The 19,271-nt window shown below is 44.4% G+C and overlaps 2 protein-coding genes and 1 long non-coding RNA gene across 5 annotated transcripts in view; 2 read left to right on the top strand and 1 right to left on the bottom strand.

Annotated features, from left to right (window-relative positions):
- LOC111981357 (TBC1 domain family member 10B) overlaps positions 1 to 6,228 on the top strand; it is a 13,529-nt gene extending 7,301 nt beyond the window's left edge. For both annotated transcript variants that reach the window (XM_070449697.1, XM_070449696.1), the window contains exons 3-10: positions 11 to 110; positions 206 to 313; positions 908 to 1,014; positions 1,148 to 1,262; positions 1,397 to 1,462; positions 1,537 to 1,726; positions 1,808 to 1,962; positions 2,129 to 6,228. In XM_070449697.1, coding sequence (XP_070305798.1) covers positions 11 to 110; positions 206 to 313; positions 908 to 1,014; positions 1,148 to 1,262; positions 1,397 to 1,462; positions 1,537 to 1,726; positions 1,808 to 1,962; positions 2,129 to 3,031 — 1,744 coding nt within the window. In that variant the 3' untranslated portion in view covers positions 3,032 to 6,228. The remainder of the gene's footprint in view (positions 1 to 10; positions 111 to 205; positions 314 to 907; positions 1,015 to 1,147; positions 1,263 to 1,396; positions 1,463 to 1,536; positions 1,727 to 1,807; positions 1,963 to 2,128) is intronic.
- LOC139029522 (uncharacterized) overlaps positions 1 to 9,589 on the top strand; it is a 66,963-nt gene extending 57,374 nt beyond the window's left edge. Inside the window, exons 2-3 of the long non-coding RNA XR_011481859.1 lie at positions 8,604 to 8,624; positions 8,847 to 9,589. This is a non-coding gene — a long non-coding RNA (uncharacterized lncRNA). The remainder of the gene's footprint in view (positions 1 to 8,603; positions 8,625 to 8,846) is intronic.
- mylpfa (myosin light chain, phosphorylatable, fast skeletal muscle a) overlaps positions 1 to 11,159 on the bottom strand; it is a 70,572-nt gene extending 59,413 nt beyond the window's left edge. Inside the window, exons 1-7 of one of the 2 annotated variants that reach the window (XM_024012582.2) lie at positions 11,049 to 11,159; positions 10,232 to 10,330; positions 8,335 to 8,410; positions 8,031 to 8,138; positions 7,734 to 7,812; positions 7,579 to 7,627; positions 6,516 to 7,482 (exon numbers count right to left, since the gene is read on the bottom strand). In XM_024012582.2, the coding sequence (XP_023868350.1) occupies positions 7,381 to 7,482; positions 7,579 to 7,627; positions 7,734 to 7,812; positions 8,031 to 8,138; positions 8,335 to 8,410; positions 10,232 to 10,330; positions 11,049 to 11,051 (516 nt within the window). In that variant the 5' untranslated portion in view covers positions 11,052 to 11,159 and the 3' untranslated portion in view covers positions 6,516 to 7,380. Of the gene's footprint in view, positions 1 to 6,515; positions 7,483 to 7,578; positions 7,628 to 7,733; positions 7,813 to 8,030; positions 8,139 to 8,334; positions 8,411 to 10,231; positions 10,331 to 11,048 lie in introns of those variants that run through there. The other variant, XM_024012583.2, reaches the window with a different exon arrangement.
- Between the last annotated feature and the right edge of the window lie 8,112 nt (positions 11,160 to 19,271).

Genomic DNA, 19,271 nt, shown 5'->3' with positions numbered 1-19,271 from the left:
TGTGTTACAGTGATAAGGACATCAGAGTTGATGTAGCACGGCAGAGAGAGCTGAAATGGCTGGACATGTTCAACAATTGGGACAAATGGGTCTCAAGACGCTTCCAAAAGGTACWTAGCTACAACTGTCTATGTATGGTATGAGATTYTYTATCTATTACATACATTGTATGTGTGTATAACATAAGTGTATGTGTGTGTTCCAGGTGAAGTTGCGCTGTAGGAAGGGGATCCCCTCTTCTCTCAGGGCTAAAGCCTGGCAGCTGCTCTCCAACAGCAAGGAGCTCCTGGACTCCAACCCCGGCAAGTTTGAGGTACTGCCACTAACCCACACCCTTTCTGTCTTCATACTCACACTTCCACTATGCAAAACATGTCTATTGTGAAGCAGACACTCAAAAAAGACTAACTCTGCCTGTGTACTCTTCACCCATTCTCCGAGGCCATCATTCCTACAGCCTCTATTTAGGGTCATTGTAGTCAAACTGTCACTGTAATCAAAAGAGCGTATTTGAGTACAGAAGTTCTTCAGTGACCTCTAGGTAGACAGACTAACTGGAACAGAAGTTAATGCGATGGGGAGGAGTTGTGGCTCGTTAGACCAGTTAGATCTCCAGGGGTGTTTATTAGGGGGRGCAGAGACCTCCCCAGCTCTAAGCCTCTTATCCTGGGCAGTAATCCAGCCTGGCTGGGTCTACCTTCACAGACCTGGGGGTCTAGACAGATCATATCAGATAAACCCTTTTCCCTTCCTTTTCTCTGCTTTCACTCTGACACAGACATGCTTTGTTAAAGGCCTAGTTATACTCAGTCCTATTCCATATTATGCTGCTCCAACTAGATACGTTGCTTTAAAGTTGCTCAATTAGAAATGCTTTGAACATTTCTTTCTTTCTTAATCTCTGTAGGAGTTGGAGAGGGAGCAGGGAGACCCTAAATGGTTGGACATTATAGAGAAGGACCTGCATAGACAGTTCCCCTTCCATGAGATGTTTGCTGCTCGCGGTGGACACGGGTAAATGACCATGCTGTACTGACGTATAATAGGATTTGTTCAATCCATGTAGAGCACACTGACATGTACAATCAAAATGTACTTTGAGTGCATGTGTGCTTAACTGTCTGTTCTCTTCTGGTGTGGCCTCCAGGCAGCAGGATCTGTACCGGGTACTGAAAGCCTACACAGTGTACAGACCTGAAGAGGGATACTGCCAGGCCCAGGCCCCGGTGGCTGCTGTRCTGCTCATGCACATGCCTGCTGAGGTGAYGGGCTGCTGGGGYACACAGYGYGAGGGYGYSMGWSMYMGYYYYWGYSWYSYAWMMMYWASAATGWTYWAGWAMMYMGAWGMYGRMYGYTGMMMKTAYMMMMMTATAATGTGTTTATTCCRAAKTTGCAGCATGCCTTCTGGTGTCTGGTGCAGATCTGTGAGACGTACCTGCCTGGATACTATAGCGCTGGATTGGTGAGTAAATGAACGAACACACACACTGTATCTTATTCTTTGGTGTACATTGAGACGACTCCTCATTCTTTTAGGAAGCAATCCAGTTGGATGGAGAGATCTTCTTCTCTCTGCTACGTCGTGTCTGTCCCATGGCCTACCGTCACCTGAAGAAGTTTAAGATAGACCCCATTCTCTACATGACCGAGTGGTTCATGTGTGTCTTCTCACGCACCCTGCCGTGGTCCTGTGTGCTACGTGTGTGGGACATGTTCTTCTGTGAGGGTAAGACACTCACACACACACACACACACACAGTGCACATGATGCTGTGGCTAACTATTGTCTAACTGTGCTGTTTTCTAGGAGTGAAGATAGTGTTCCGTGTGGGCCTGGTGCTGCTCAAGCAGATGCTTGGCTCCGTGGATAAACTGCGGGAGGTCCAGGGCATGTATGAAACCATGGAGCGCCTCAGGAACATCCCACCTGAGTCTGTCAGAGAGGACCTATTGGTGCAGGAGGTGAGACTGTAAACAGTGTATACACACACAGACATACACACACATATACACATGTTCTAAACATACTCCTACTCTGACTCATTGACACGAGTCAACTGACGTTTCACTGTCTGTGTGTCTAGATCTGGTTTGATGACTTCCTCTGTATGTCTCTCTCTGTGTGTAGGTGGTGTCCCTGGCGGTGACCGAGGCTCTGATCGAGAGGGAGTGCAGTATTCAGGTAAGGAAGTGGAGGGAGTCCAGGGGCGAACTGACCCACCAGCCTGTCCGAAGGCTCCACGGGACACGGGACATCCACGAGCACAAGCGTCGGGCCTCCGCCATCAGCTCCGGGGGTAGCTTCTCCTTCCTGGGGTCCATCCCCCCTCCAGGGCCCCTCAGGGCCTCCTCCAGCCTGCTCTCCCTCCCCGGCTTCCGCAAGTCCAAAACCCCCTTCCTCTCTCAGAAGAAGGGCTCCTTCTCTGGGGCCTCTGGGATGGAGGCCATGCAGCGACAGAACCCCTCAGCGGCAGCTTCAAGCCCACCCAGAGGCCCCGCCCACAAACCACCCATGTCTAGTGGRTCTGTAGCTAGGGCGCCTGCCTCTCAGAGTCCTTTGGTAGGGTCTGGTCCAGGCCCCTCTTCTGGCCCAGCCCAGACCTCAGCACAGAGCCAGCCTGGTGCATCAGCCCCAGCCCCAGTACACCATAAACCACCCAACACCCTCTCCCCCAAAGTCACTTCTGAGCAGATCACACCCACCATCCCATCACCCACCGCTAACAACACCCCTCTGCCCCCGTTCCCAGACGGAGGGAGAGGAGGAGGAGGAGGAGGAGCAGCAGCTACAGGAGGAGAGGATGACAGGAAGAAGAGGAGGAGCAAGGAAGACAAGAAGAAAGAGAAGGAGGAGGAGAAGAGGAAAGAGAAGGAGAAGAAGAAGGACAAAGCAGACAAGGAGAGCCAGAAGAAGGAGAAGGAGCGGGCAGAGAAAGAGAAGAAAAAGGAGAAAGGGGGGAAGAAAAAGGACAGAGGGGGAGGAGAGGCAGAAGAGAAGAATGGAGCCACAGCACCAAGAGATTCGGCCTAGTTTATCCTGTTATTCCTTCAGAAAGAAAACGGAGAAGGAAAAAAAGAACATGGAAGAAGAAAAAAGACCCCCAGAAGTAGAACGAGAGAGCGAAAAGGAGAAGGCCTCCTGTATAGTGCATCTTGAGGACTACATATAGTCAGGATGATTTTGGAGACACCTGGATCATGGTTTTATTAGCGCCCCAGGGGTCATGCCCCCCCATACAACCCCCCCATGCTTTCTTCATCAATGAGTTTGAATAATTAAGATGGGACACGTTTCCTTTTGCAACTGGAGAATTGTCTGTGTGGTTCACAACTGTTTTCTCATTTAGTTTTTTATTTGATTTAGTTTTTATCAGACTAAAGCTGGTGGACAGACAAGCCGTTGGACATAGAGTAGGTAGGTGGGAGTTATAGATTGGGTGTAAATAGAACATCCTAAATCCATGTAGGATCCTTGAGTCGTTCCCCATAATGCCCTGTCATGTCCAGTTTGTGGTCAGATGTCCAACCGGAATGCCTGCAGAAAAAAGTAAACAATTGAAAAATATCTCAAACCCAGGCACTGAAAACCGTGATTGCTGGTAGTCCTATGGTATTTGGATGTCTGGGAGGGCCTATTTATTGTAGTGTTAAGTGTTGTGTGAGTGTGTGTGCCTTAGTAGCGTAGTGAGCTGTGTTACCGTTCAATATTGCCACCCAGTTTCTCTGCTCTTTCTCTCATGTCTTTGTCTTCCTCTTTTTTGAGTTGCTTGTTTTCTTCCCCCTTTCTCTCATCTCTTGATCTCTAGTCCTCTGACCAGTGACAGAGGAATATAATCCCAACAGGTAAATGGAGAGATGTACACTGCGATAGGGAGGGTTTGTAAGGAGAGGGAGAAATGAACTTGACATTCTGAGCCTTGACAGACAGACATGCATGGATCAGGATGGCACCTCCCTAACAACACAGGGAGTGATTTAATTTTAGAATGTAATWATTTTTTTGTTCTTTTCAAGTTTCTCTTGAATATGTTTATAGTGGGAGATGATAATAGATACTGGTAGTTTAGCGAGGGAGGGTCCTTCTGCATTCAATGACAACTCTGAATCTGCCCGTCAGACCAAATGTCCATCTGTTATTTTTTTGCTTATGATAAATTAAATAATATATATTTTTTTTAGCCAAATATTAATTAGGGTGAGGCTTTTAGTAAATTAACCCATTGGAATGTGATCTATTTAGAGTGATTTGAGAAACTTAAGTTGACCACTCCTGTTTGGTAGGTAGGTAGGTTGTTGAATCTCATCTGGATAGTTCATAGAGAATGATAGCGGCCTCTAGTGGCCAAAAGGCCATTTTAGCATGAGCAGGGCCATGAGGGCTTCCGCCATTTGAATGTAGTCAACTGGGTGGGACTTCCAACTTCATTGACCGATCCCTACTGGTGACCCTGTTGGAGTCGTGCAACCAGGTCATCAGGAGTGTTCAGCCAATCGGGAAGAAGAAAATGGACTACTTTGAAATGGAGATTGCCTCAATGAAGCTGTCACAGATGCCATAATGGCACAGATACAATGAGGCCTCTTTCCATCTCTATGGGATAGTTTCACCTCTTACACCTGCGCCTTTAGGACCCAAAGGAAGCCACTTGGTGCTGGGCGGGTGAGGCGTGCCAATGTAGCATTAACCTCTGAACTCTGACCTTCAGGCTATGATGTATTTATGTACAAAGTTGGTTAATTTAATCAGATATTATATATGTATTCTTTATTTTGGATCTGACTGCTATTTTTCTATGCGAGTAAAGTATACACCTGGTTAACTGGAAGGATGCCTGGCGATGTGAAGCCCAGTTTAAGGAGGATAATGTTAAGTATTGTTTTTTTTTTAGATACTGGTATGGCTGTTTTGATTTCATTATTGCACATTTGTCCTCATCTTCTAAGATAACAAATCCTATTTATGTCATTTCATATTTCAAGTTTACTGTGGTAGCTATGGGTAATGTTAGGTCCACAATTCTCCATTTACCTTATTACAGTATTAAACCCGACAGTGATTGAAGAACAGGGGAATGACCATCAACTAAGATTCACATTAATATTTCAGATATGACATCATTTGAGTGAGCCGAAGGTCATAAAGTACTGTATAAGATACTGGGAGGRGTTTAGTCAACTCTGACAAGGGTTGTAATTTGAAGATCTGAAGTTGTCTTTGTCATGCCAGTATGTTGTAACCAACCACCATAATGATGTTTTGATAACTCCCTAACCCACTCACACAGTGTTATGTAACATATGTATACTGTACATTAGATGGATAGTGCCGGTTAGTTACTGTAACACCATTCCTTGGTGGAAACCGTTGATTCTCTTAACACTGAGTCTCTGTACTGTTTTTGTAGGAGAGGAGGGTCTTTAGTGTAACCGTAGCCAAAATGTCCTTTTGTGTTCACTATTTCTATTTTTTCCCAACTCATGTTATTTTTTTAAGCCTCTGCTTTCCCCCTTCTTCCTCCACATGTTGCTTCCAGTCTTCTCAGAATCACTTGGATCAGAGTAGAGTCAGCGACGATGACCTGAACATGTTTATGCAAACCTTACTGTTCACAAAGCATGTTGTCAAACAGCAGCACTGACGGCCAGCAATGCCACTGCTGAGATCAGTAGTGTTCATGGCAATAATTAGACGTTGGAGAACCCTGAGAATGCTACAGAACCAATCAGGATAGAGCAATATTTCTCCAAGCAGGCCCTGGCTTCATCCAATTGGGTAGTTTCCTTAAGGTCCTCAATTCTGTGTTGAGTCAAGAGGTCATGACAGTCATCCTGTCATTGCTCCCAAACTGATCTGGATCTGGAATCAGTCCTCACGCCTGAAATAGCCAGGATGAGTCAACAGAGACACTTAGGTCCTGAGTGCATTTCTGCATTGGTCCTGAAATCCTTGAGCTTGATTGATTTTAATCGGGAGCYTTCCACTGATTAGATTTTTTTTAAAGGTTGTTGCTTTCATGTTTTTCTATTTTGTCATGGTTTCTCCCCAACTGTATGTCTTTTGTTGTTTTAAGTTTACATGCAACTGTTATTAGTGGAAAAATAAAATCCTAGATAATGAAATGCATTCCTTACTTGCAGAAGAAAATCTACACATGATGTATTTAATTAATGATAATGACAGTTGTGATGAATAATAAACCATAATATATTAAAGAACCCTGCTCTGTATTGCATTCTTGTTTCATATTGATATAGCCCGCATTCTCCCAATGAGCTGTGCATGAACATTTTATTCCATTCTGGAAAAACTTCATATTTCAGACAGTCTATGGTCCAGCAGGGGGCAGTAAAGGTGTATGATTGCTGTCTTTACAAATGAGCCTAGTGTGCGGMTAAGGTTTTGGTTGTGTCTCAGACAATTTGTATTTCCCCTATGCACACAGCACAGGAAATACACCAGCACTTGTTTCTCAATCCCACTCTACCAGAACCACTCATGAACAGAGACAATAGGGTACAAAAGATAAGAGCTTTTATTCACAGTTAGTCCCTTTTATTCYTTACAGAGGAGTTTCTGACAGACTAAAGCTAGTCCAGGTGCAGAAAACAAAGGAGCTTATAGAAAACAAAGAGGTAGAAGTAAAGGAGAAAAGGGAGGAGGGAAAGGAGGTGAAGACGAGTGTTTTCTTTGGGTCCTTTCTCTTCTCTCTAGCAGCCTTTCTCACTTCTTGAGAAAAACGTAGCCGTCACTTTAAGGAGACCATGTTTTTCTCTAGCCTCATTCCTTCTTAGAATATCTCCTATTTTCCCACCTCATCTACAGGAGATAACCTCTACAATATTTATAGAACGATATCCCTCTGTTTGGTTTATTTGCCCATCTGAGGGTTAAATTAAGGGGGAGTGAAAGGACTTCCAGGTCTAACCTCTGAGCTGTTGCAGCTGAGGCAGACTGGTGCTCCATTTCACCTTGGGGTTTACACATCCATACCACAGCAGTGGAATACGACTTGCTGTGTGCATTTCTTCTAACAGAGAGACTGGGGAAACAACCAATGATGGATAGGAGTAAGAGATGAAAAGGAGGAAGAGGGTTAAGGGAAGGGAAAGCGGATGAGAAAGAGATGGAGATGTTAAAAGATCATTTTTATTGAAAATAATCCCATATCCCCACGAACAAACATAGACAACCCATGAGCACCCGCTCTCACACAAATGTCTTGAGTAGAGACGAGTCTTTTAGAGAATTTGTGTGAGTGAGAGACAGAGCACATGAGTACACATAAAGAGAAGGAAGGTATGAGAGAATAGAAGGAAGAAGAGAGGAGCAGGAAGGTAGAATGGCAAGGGAGGCTGTTTTCTTTTCTTCAGTCTGTTTCATTACTCCTCCTTCTCCTCTCCGTGTGTGATGACGTAGCAGATTTGCTTGTAGTCTACGTTGCCGGCCACATCTGGGGGGAAGGCAGCCCACAGGTTCTTCATCTGAGGGGAGGAGAAGAAGGGTTAGCCACTCGCCAAGTCAAGGGACAACGAGAGATCATGATGATATTCAAACTGAATGATTAGAAATGTATTCACCTCCTCTGCAGAGAACCTGTCGCACTGAGTGGTCAAGAGCTCCTGAAGGCTAGAGAGAGAGTGAGACAAAGTCAGAAACATTCATGAAGCTGTGGATTCTGTTATGTAGTGCACTCATTAATAGAACTATAAAATAAGGAAGGAAATATTCTCACAATTCCTTCTTGATGAAACCGGTAGCCTCGGGGTCCAGGACCTTGAAAGCACTAACGATGACATCCTCGGGATCAGCACCTGAGACACACAGAGCGTCAGTTAGGCATGTTACACTGACAGCAAGACACATGCAATGTCCTCAGATATGGGAGTGTACTTAGAAAGCCACTAACACTTTGAAGCGATTATAACCTGGTTATAACAAGTTAGACAGTGAGCCTAACAGAGTCAAATTAATAAATTAGGAGATGTGCAACAGAAATGAAGCAAGCAAGTACAGTGAGTTATAGGACCACCCTTGAGCTTCTCTGCCGAACATGGTTGAGGAAGACGGTGAAGTGTTGATGGGCGGCTGGCCTCCTTGACCATGGCTTCCAACTCCTCATTCTTCACATTCAACTGGGCTACAGAGCAAGGAGGAGTGGTGGAGTTAGCTAGCACCATTATCTATCTCTCTCTTACACACCACACAAAACACATACCAACATATACATACATATTGGACATTGTGGACATACTAAGGCACACTTTTAATAGAACAAGTCAGTCACATAATATGTCCTCAGATCTTAAAAGGTCTTAAATGTAACCCTTGCTCACCCATTGAGGCCAGCACGTCCCTCAAGTCATCCTTGCTGATGATACCGTCTCTGTTCTGGTCAATGATTGTGAAAGCCTGAGAAGGAGGGAAGAGAGGGAGGGAAGAAGTGAGAACAGAAATGTCTGCATGACATGAAACCAGTCACCAGAGTCTGCCAAGTTGTCATCCCCAGTGTGACATGGAGGAGGGTGGGTTCAGTCCTGTGCGTTAGTTGGGTACGTGGAGGAGGAGGGTGGTTCAGTCCGTCTGTCGTGGGGACATGGAGGAGGGGGGTTCAGTCCTGTGCGTAGTGGGGACATGGAGAGGGTGGGTTCAGCTCTGTGCGTAGGTGGGACATGGAGAGGAGGGGGGTTCAGTCTCGTGCGTGTGGGACATGGATGGAGGGGGGGTTCATAACTGTGCGGTAGTGGGACGATGCCCGAGGCAGAGTGGGGTTCAGTCCTGTGCGAGTGGTGAATGGAGGAGGGGGTTCAGTCCAATGTGCGTTTTTCTCTCATCTCTTCTAACAGAGTGGGGAAGTGGAGGAGGGTGGGTTCAGTCCTGTGCGTAGTGGGACGTGTGTAGCATGTGCACTCCATACAACTTAGAGACACCTCTGTCAACTATGGTCATTTAAGTGCCAGGTGCTGCCTATTTATGGCACAATGCTATGTAACCCTTGTTAGGCGAGACCTAAAAAGACCAGAAGAAATTGAAATTCTTACACGTTAATTTAGGGAGAGCTCATTAAGTTACACCTGTTAAATCCTTCTTCCACTGTCCCAGCTTGTCTCTGGACCTCATCTCTTACATCTATGAAACCCAAGAGGACCCCCATGGTTGATCTTGAACTTAAAAAAGCAGCTGGTAATCCATCTTCCTGACTCACACACATGCACACACACTCRCCCKATCATTGCAAAGTGTTAAMACTGTCCCAATGATGATGTCAGACATTCCCCAAGTGARACTTYAGAAGTCTGTATCACTTACAGCAGCAAGAATTCCCWCCGTCAAGTCTGTGCCCATATCCCTTGACAACACTTTTGAAAACACACACCATCATATACAATCTCCCACCTACTTCCAGATCCCTATTTCCTGACCTTATCTATCCTTCCATACACACAGTATCCTTCCCTACACTTCTTCCACTTTCTACCCTCCGTCTTTCATCTACATACCGTTCACCTCTCCAACCTTCCTCTCCTCATAATCAGGTACACTAACCTGCCTTCCAAACTCTAGACCTTATCAGAAGCTCAAGAAGGTGCCCCCCCCCCCACCCCTTCTGTTCCACTCTGTCCCCACCTGTTCTCCCCCAGTCACCCCCCGTTCATCCCCGCCCCCCTCACTGCCCTTCCCCTCTCCTCTGTGTGCAGAGTGCCAGCCAGGGCCCAGTTGTCCTGCCATACTTAAACATGCAGCCCTCAGCAGCAGAGGACTTAAGATGAGAGGTTGAGTGACAGCTGAAGGCTCAGACGAGAGGGAGGCCTGGAGAGCTTCAAAAGGTTACAGAAACTTCAGAGCTTCTCCTCATGACATTCTTTGCTTTWTTAAGTTGGGAGAGAGGGGGGACAGACAAAATAGCAACTGCACTGAGAATTTACCAATCAGAGGCCAGCCCCCAAAATCTAATTTGGGGTTCGCTCCTTTAATGAAACAAGGAAAAACAGTACACCATGATTGACTCATGATTATAACAGTATCAATTTAGCCGCTGMGCCTGTCTGTTTCAGRGTTAGCAARTATTTCAGCCACTCTACAGCAGAATTAGGTTACAATGAAACTGACTGGTGGCCAGACTKGAGTRACTCACTCTCAGCCCAGATAGGGAGTTGAAAGGAAATCTGTCCKATTGACATTTTAAGGTGTAAAAGTGATGAGGTGTTGCATAGTGTGTTAAGAAATCCTCACCTCCTTGTACTCCTGGATCTGGCTCTGCTCAAACATGGAGAACACGTTGGAGGAACCGCCCTCTGCTGCTGCTCCCCTCCTCTTGGCCTTCTTGGGTGCCTGKAGGACAAACACATCAACTGCTTAACAATGGGAKCTTCTAGGTCTGTTCATCCTGCAGCTGTAGCCCTCAGGAGGCCAATTAGTGACCTTTGACTTCAGTGTCAAGCTGTTCCTGGTCAGGGACAGGTGAGTGGATGTCCTTGTGTGTAGGTCCAGTACACTGTTCCGTCCGCCATCTAGCGTTACAGTCTTTGATCTGACTATCAGTGTGATGTGGGGTGAATATGTGTGGTCCACCATTAAATCCTGCCACTATGTCTTKAATGTAGTTTAACATCCCTTACTTCCTAGCTCTTGAAATTTGCTCAGAACAGTTCAGGAACAATCTTTCTCTGGCTCAGGACAGAGGACGATGTTTTTGAATGTGGATGTATTAAAACATTAATTATCCTCAGGTAGCTAACCTTTTACAGCATCTTTTATATAAATGTTGTTAATAAAGTGTTAACAAAATGTTTAGATCCTGTGAATGATATTGTWTATCCAGGAACAGCTTTACACAAAATGTCTAAAAATGTCACCACCCAAAAAAGTCCAAAGTACAGTTGAGTTTTAAAAAGTTGTTCCATAATTTCTTTTTCAATCTAGCAAAAAAGCTTAACATAGAAAAACAAGAAAATCTGGAAATGCTGTGTTATTCCTGGAGGTTCCCATCGACAGCACACAGAGTAGTGGACAGGTAAGCAGTCAGAAAGTGAGGACCGGTGTTACTCACCATCTCGAGACGGTATGTATGGAGGTTTGGATGGTCAACAAGAGAAGAGACTGATGTGAAGCCGCATTAAACCCCTATCCTCGYGGGCTTATATACCTCTGTAGACCGTGCTAACTTTAGCCACAGCCTCAAGTTTGGATTTGTAGAGGCAGAGAGAGGGAGAGAGGGAGAGAGAGGGATGAGTTTGAAGCAAAAGTTAAGCGACAGGCAGAATGAGGGACAAGCTATCACCTTACAYGAGATCAGAAATAGACCCAGGAGTCTTGGAATGAAGGGAACCCGATACAACAGGGACCAGGCCATACGTTTAGTGTCCCACGTGGACTAATATGGACATTCAGGACGTAAAAGGCTTGATGGACTGCTGGCTGGCTGGACACATCTTGGCACTGTCCCATCCCTCCATAGTCTCCATCACCATCACCCTTCAGTGTGGCACATCAACCTATCATTGACTTTAGTTTTTCCATTACAATATTAAAGGCTTAAATAAACACATTTTGTGCTCTCAGCGACTTGAAATGTAAATTTTTATGCATGTGCATGCATGGGTAGATATATTTCTCTGTCTACACTTTCTATATTCATATGTCCAGCGATTTCCACAGGCAATTGAAACGGCCTTCTCACATTTTGCATGGCACTGTACATAACTGCACTGTTCAACATGCATGTGTAATGTTATTACATAAAATACTGTCACTGCATCAATATTTTCAATATTTTGGGAACACTCTGGTACAGTGTTTGTGTCTATTAGACCATGTTTATTGGTGTCGGTAGGCTAAAAAATGGAGTTGTTGTAAGATGGTTATGCCAAGGACCATTCGGCTATTTGATTTTGAATTTAAGGACCTCTGTAGTGGTATATATCTGAGTTAATAGCAAAAGGCCAAATTCTGTCACGCCCTGACCTGAGAGATCCTTTTTATGTCTCTATTTGGTTTGGTCAGGGTGTGATTTGGGGTGGGTATTCTATGTTCTTTAGTTCTATTATTTGTATTTCTGTTTTGGCCGGGTAGGGTTCTCAATCAGGGACAGCTGTCTATCGTTGTCTCTGATTGAGAACCATACTTAGGTAGCCCTTTTTTCCACCTGTCTTTGTGGGANAAGAACACAGTGGCCTCCTTTATTCTTAAATGGAAGAAGTTTGGAACCACCAAGACTCTTCCTAGAGCTGGCTGCCTGGCCAATGAGCAATCGGTGTAACGGCTGTCATCGGTGGAAGAAGGTGAGGACCAAGGTGCAGCGTGGTAAGTGTTCATGATATTTAATAATAATCAAAACTGAACACTGAATAACAAAACAACAAAGAAACAACCGAAACAGCTCTATCTGGTGCAGACACACAAAGACTGAAAATAACCACCCACAAAACCCAACAGAAAACAGGCTACCTAAATATGGTTCCCAATCAGGGACAACGATTGACAGCTGCCTCTAATTGAGACCCATATCAGGCCAAACACAGAAATAGAAAATCATGGAAAACTAACATAGACAACCCACCCAACTCACGCCCTGACCATACTAAAACAAAAGACAAAACAAAGGAACTAAGGTCAGAACGTGACAGTACTCCTGACTGGCGGGCGGCTCTGGCGGCTCCTGACTGGCGGGCGGCTCTGGCGGCTCCTGACTGGCGGGCGGCTCTGGCGGCCGCCAGTCAGGAAAAAATCCAGAAAACAAGTGGAGGACAGAGGAGCCTCTTAAAGAAGAAGTTACAGGTCTGTGAGAGCCAGAAATATTGCTTGTTTGTAGGTGACCAAATACTTATTTTCCACCATAATTTGCAAATAAATTCATTAAAAATCCTACAATGTGATTTTCTGGAATTTTTTTTCTCATTTTGTCTGTCATAGTTGAAGTGTACCTATGATGAAAATTACAGGCCTCTCTCATCTTTTTAAGTGGGGGAACTTGCACAATTGGTGGCTGACTAAATACTTTTTTGCCCCACTGTATATACTGTATCACAGTTGGTTGGTGGCACCTTAATTTGAGAGGACGGGCTTGTGGTAATGGCTGGAGCGGATTAAATGGAATGGTATCAAACGCATGGTTTTCATGTGTTTGATGCCCTTCCATTCGTGCCGTTCCAGCCATTATTATGAGCCATCCACCCCTCAGCAGCCTCCTGTGTAATGTGTGTATATATACAGTATTTTATTATTTGATAGAACATTGAATTTGGCCTTTTGCTATTAGCCCATAGAAACGCATTGAATAACATATTCATACATGGCAAAAAAAGGAAGCATGTTTTAAAATGTCTGTTCTATATCTGAGAGATACAAGAAAGCTCAGGAAATTACTTTCAAACGAGTCTTGTTAGGCTTGTGGGTGTCGTAGAGCCAAACAACGATTTGTAGGTGTTCATGAGAGTCACAGCTTTCGATGGTGGGGTAATATTAATTGGATGCTACAGACACTTTTGCAAGAAGACTGACAAATACCGCTGTGGCTCTGCCACTTTCCACTGCAGATGCAGAAGGCCGACATCAGCGAATGCGATGGATTGGAGACYCAGCCCATCCCAAAACAATTCAGATATCTCAAGCTTAAACAGACAGATTTTTATGGGGATTTTTTTTATTTTGCTAATTTGATTAGCACAAGGGTCACGTTAAGGGGTTTTCACCATCAGTGGCAAGAGTGCTAAAGAAACTATACTCCCTAAAACCAACCTCAGGTTGTTAACCTTTGACAAAAACCCAAGAAACTTCAGGCACTGTTAACTTCTGACCAATGCCCTTTTTTCTCCTAGGTTTTATTAGGGATCCTACTTTAGTGATGCACACACTTTCATTTGTTTTCATAGTGCCACACACAGAAAGTCAGACTCTTATCCCCCCCCCCCCCCACACACAGTTTTATCTTACTATCCCTGTGGTGACCAAAGAATTGATTCCCATCCTAAAAACTATTTACCCTAAACTTGAACCTAACCGTAACCCTAACTTTATTCCTAAACCCCTAACCTTAAACCTAACACTAAACCGTACTCTTACCCTAACCTTAATCTTAACCCTAACCCTGTCTCTTATACACATCTAGATGTGTATAAGAGACAGGCTCAGGACTGAGAGGGCGAACACCATGCGTAAGGCTGGTGCCATGTACACTGGCCCGAGGAGACGCACTGGAGACCAGATGCGTTGAGCCGGCTTCATGCCCACTCTAGCCCGGCCGATACGAGGAGCTGGGATGTACCGCACCGGGCTATGCACACGTACAGGAGACACCGTGCGCTCTTCCGCATAACACGGTGTCTGCCCGTACTCTCGCTCTCCYCGGTAAGCCCGGGAAGTTGGCGCAGGTCTCCTACCTGACTTCGCCACACTCCCCTTTATCCCCCCCCAAGACATTTTTGGGGCTGCCTCTCTGGCTTCCAGCCACGCTTCCGTGCTGCCTCCTCATACCACCGCCTCTCGGCTTTAGCTGCCTCCAGCTCTTCACGAGGGCGGCGATATTCTCCAGCTTGAACCCAGGGTCCCTTACCGTCCAGAATTTCCTCCCATGTCCAGGAGTCCTGTGTACTTGGCCGCTGATGCTGCTGCTGCTGTCCCTTACTACGCTGCTTGGTCCGGTTTTGGTGGGTGGTTCTGTAACGGCAGCCTTCCTCCTCTTCGTCTGAAGTTGAAGTGTACCTATGATAAAAATTACAGACCTCTACATGCTTTGTAAGTAGGAAAACCTGCAAAATCGGCAGTGTATCAAATACTTGTTCTGATACTTGTTCCACCGACCAACTTCGGTGGCACCTTAATTGGGGAGGACGGGCTTGTGGTAATGGCTGGAGCAGATTTAATGGAATGGTATCTAACGCATGGTTTCCATGTGTTTGATGCCCTTCCATTCGTGCCGTTCCAGCCATTATTATGAGCCATCCAACCCTCAGCAGCATCCTGTGTAATGTGTGTATATATACAGTATTTTATTATTTGATGGAACATTGAATTTGGCCTTTTGCTATTAGCCCATAGAAACGCATTGAATAACATATTCATACATGGCAAAAAAAGGAAGCATGTTTTAAAGTGTCTGTCCTATATCTGAGAGATACAAGAAAGCTCAGGAAATTACTTTCAAACYAAAAGTAATTTCGTTAGGCTTGTGGGTGTCGTAGAGCCAAACAACGATTTGTAGGTGTTCATGAGACTCACAGTTTTCGATGGTGGGGTAATATTAATTGGATGCTGCAGACATTTTTGCAAGAAGACTGAAAAACACCGCTGTGGCACCGCCCCTTTCCACTGCAGATACAGAAGMCCGACATCAGCGAATGCGATGGATTGGAGATGCAGCCCATCCCAAAACAATTCAGATATCTCAAGCTTAAACATTTTATTTTWATTTTATTTTAATTTTGCTAATTTGATTAGCACAAGGGTCCCGTTAAGAGGTTTCAGCATCAGTGGCAGGAGTGCTAAAGAAACTATACTCCCTAAAACCAACCTCAGGTTGTTTACCTTTGACAAAAACCCAAGAAACTTCAGGCACTGTTAACTTCTGACCAATGCCCTTTTTTCTCCTAGGTTTTATTAGGGATCCTACTTTAGTGATGCACACACTTTCATTTGTTTTCATAGTGCCACACACAGAAAGTCAGACAGCCCCCCCACACAGTTTTGTATTGCTATCCTTCTGGTGACCAAAGAATTGATTCCCATCATAAATCATATTTACCCTAACCTTGAACCTAACCATAACKCTAACTTTATTCCTAAACCCCTAACCTTAAACCTATATCAAACCATAACTCCTAACCTTAATTGTAACCCTAACCCCAATTGTAACCCTAACCCCAATTGTAACCCTAACTCCAATTGTAACCCTAACCTTAATTGTAACCCTAACCCCAATTGTAACCCTAACCCAAAACCTAACCCGTATGCCTAAAATAGCATTTTTCCTTGTGGACTCAGAAGGATAGTTAAACAAAAACACACACACAGCTCTCTCTCCCTCAAGTGCTCCACTCCTAATGCCATGTTGGAGTGGATCATAGGGAGGGGGACTGAGGGTGCAGGAGGAGCTCTTGGGAGAATATATATGAGGGACAGCTGAGAAAGACCAAAATAGCAAAGGAAACTTGTCTGCCCCCCCCCCCCCCCACTCATCATCAATTTTAAAACTGTCCATCCATAGTTCATCCACTCATCTAGTTGTTTTTATATATTCCAGTCTGGTGTCTTTGATTTATTTTAATTTTAAACGACTTAAACCCAAAGTGCCGCCAGACAGGTGAGAAGCTTCCCCAGTGTCGGGGGACTATGGTAGGGCCTGTAACCTGCTGTCGGTTGTCTGTGTTGTTCTATGACCTCTGATCTGCCTTGTTATTGCCATGGTAAAGTGTAAAGTAAAGTCATTTTTAATTATCCTTTAGTTTATTTAACCAGGGAAGTTACAGTCAAGGATGCTTGGTCATATGGTGTACCATACATTATCTACACACAGTTCCGTAACAGGACCCCATACTTCCTTATATAGAGTGCACATAGCCTACTTTATTATAAGACAGGTTACTAGGGGTGTTCAGTGTCGATCTTGGAGGGACGAAATACTTCTGGCTTTCATCCTCTCCTTCTAATAAGGGACTAATTCAGACCTYGGACACCAGGTGAGTGCGATTAACTACCAGGTAGAAACAAAGTGTTTCGGCCCTCCAGGACCGGAATTGAACAGCCCTGGGTTACACCTTATGGCTTGTTTATATCCTGTCACAGTGTGAGGAGGTGTTGATATACAGATGTATGTGCTTTGTGTAAGGTGACACACTTCCACGCTCCCCTGGACAAATCTATCACATTCTAGATGATTGGTATGAATTTCTGGTATGTGGTGAAGCCAAAGTCTCATCTTCGAGACGCACATAGAAAACCACTTTCACACTTCAACTTAAAAGTTTCAACTRTTAGCTGACACTCTTACCCAGAGCAAATATGGATGCGAGCCTTGCTCAAGGGCACATWKACAGATTTTTCACCTAGTCAGCTCAGGGATTRGAATCAGCAACCTTTGTGTTATTGGCCCAATGCTCTTTACCACTAGGATACCTGCCACCGTGTGTGAACTTCAGTTTGATCCGTTGATCTGATATTCTTAAATATGTAACTTGTTTATTTTACCACTGGTGTCTCACTAGTGTACATTATATTAATCCTCATATATCCTTATCTCAGAACCCAGATCCAAATCTCACATCTGTCATGAGAGACTACATTGGTCCTGTTAATATTAGCTCACTTTTCATCTCTTGGTTTTTCAACTGAATGTGTTACATGTTGGCTGGTGGATGGATGTCCCATCAGGGCAATACCAGAGAGGGCTCTTTGTTACTAATGTCTCTCTCTATAACAATATTATGATTGAATTAAACTGAGTCTTGTCACACTTTTTAATCAGTGGACATTAATGGTTTAATTCACAGCTAGTGTTTGTAGCACCGCGCTCTGGTGGTACAGCATGGTTGAGCTGCATCAACCTTTGTGCGCATTAAAGTTTCTTAAAAATAATGGATACATTTAACATGAAAGATATACACCTATTATATAGTGCTGCATTGTAACTTATTATTTTGTTAAACGGGGATGTGAAGCCTTTACTTGACAGTGTGTAACAACACATCAATATATGATGTTTTAACACACCATAAGGATGTTTTTATGTTTGACATTTTAGTCATTCAGCAGACGTCTTATCCAGAGCTACTTACAGTCGTACATTCATCTTAAGATAGCAAGGTGGGACACCACATATCACAGGCATATAAAGTACATACTGTGGGGCAAAAAAGTATTTAGTCCAGCACCAATTGTGCAAGTTCTCCCACTTAAAAGATGAGAGAGGCCTGTAATTTTCATCATGGTACACTTCAACATGACTGACAAAATTAGAAGAAAAAAAAATCACGAAAATCACATTGTAGGATTTTTAATGAATTTATTTGCAAATTATGGTGGAAAATAAGTATTTGGTCATAACAAAAGTTTCTCAATACTTTGTTATATACCCTTTGTTGGCAATGACAGAGGTCAAACGTTTTCTGTATCTTCACAAGGTTTTCACCACTGTTGCTGGTATTTTGGCCCATTCCTCCATGCAGATCTCCTCTAGAGCCGTGATGTTTTGGGGCTGTTGCTGGGCAACACGGACTTTCAACTCCTCCAAATATTTTCTATGGGGTTGAGATCTGGAGACTGGCTAGGCACTCCAGGACCTTGAATGCTTCTTACGAAGCCACTCCTTCGTTGCCGGGCGGTGTCGTCGTCCTGGTCAGTCGTCCACAGATCAGTCGTCCTGGTGTTTTGCAGAAAAACAGCCTCAAAGCATGATGTTTCCACCCCATGCTTCACAGTAGGTATGGTGTTCTTTGGATGCAACTCAGCATTGTTTGTACTCAAACACGACGAGTTGAGTTTTTACCAAAAAGTTATATTTTGGTTTCATCTGACATATGACATTCTCCCAATATTCTTCTGGATCATCCAAATGCTCTCTAGCAAACTTCAGATGGACCTGGACATGTACTGGCTTAAGCAGGGGGACACGTCTGGCACTGCAGGATTTGAGTCCTGGCGGCGTAGTGTGTTACTGATGGTAGGCTTTGTTACTTTGGTCCCAGCTCTCTCGAGGTCATTCTACTAGGTCCCACGTGTGGTTCTGGGATTTTTGCTCACCGTTCTTGTGATCATTTTGACCCCACGGGGTGAGATCTTGCGTGGAGCCGCAGATCGAGGGAGATTATCAGTGGTCTTGTATGTCTTCCATTTCCTAATAATTGCTCCCAACGTTGATTTCTTCAAACCAAGCTGCTTACCTATTGCAGATTCAGTCTTCCCAGCCTGGTGCAGGTCTACAATTTGTTTCTGTGTCCTTTGACAGCTCTTTGGTCTTGGCCATAGTGGAGTTTGGAGTGTGACTGTTTGAGGTTGTGGACAGGTGTCTTTTATACTGATAACAACTTCAAACAGGTGCCATTAATACAGGTAACGGTGGAGGACAGAGGAGCTCTCAAAGAAGAAGTTACAGGTCTGTGGAGCCAGAATCTTGCTTGTTTGTAGGTGACCAAATACTTATTTTCCACCATAATTGCAATATTAGTCAATGTGAATTTCTGGAATTTTTTTCCTCATTTTGTCTGTCATAGTTGAAGTGTACCTATGATGAAAATTACAGGCTCTCTCCATCTTTTTAAGTGGGAGAACTTGCACAATTGTG

This window comes from Salvelinus sp. IW2-2015, linkage group LG20 (assembly GCF_002910315.2).
Source record: "Salvelinus sp. IW2-2015 linkage group LG20, ASM291031v2, whole genome shotgun sequence".
In the NCBI taxonomy this organism is placed as follows: Eukaryota; Metazoa; Chordata; class Actinopteri; order Salmoniformes; family Salmonidae; genus Salvelinus; species Salvelinus sp. IW2-2015.
The sequence above is the reverse complement of the archived record's forward strand: the minus strand, read 5'-3'. Positions and strand labels throughout refer to the sequence as shown.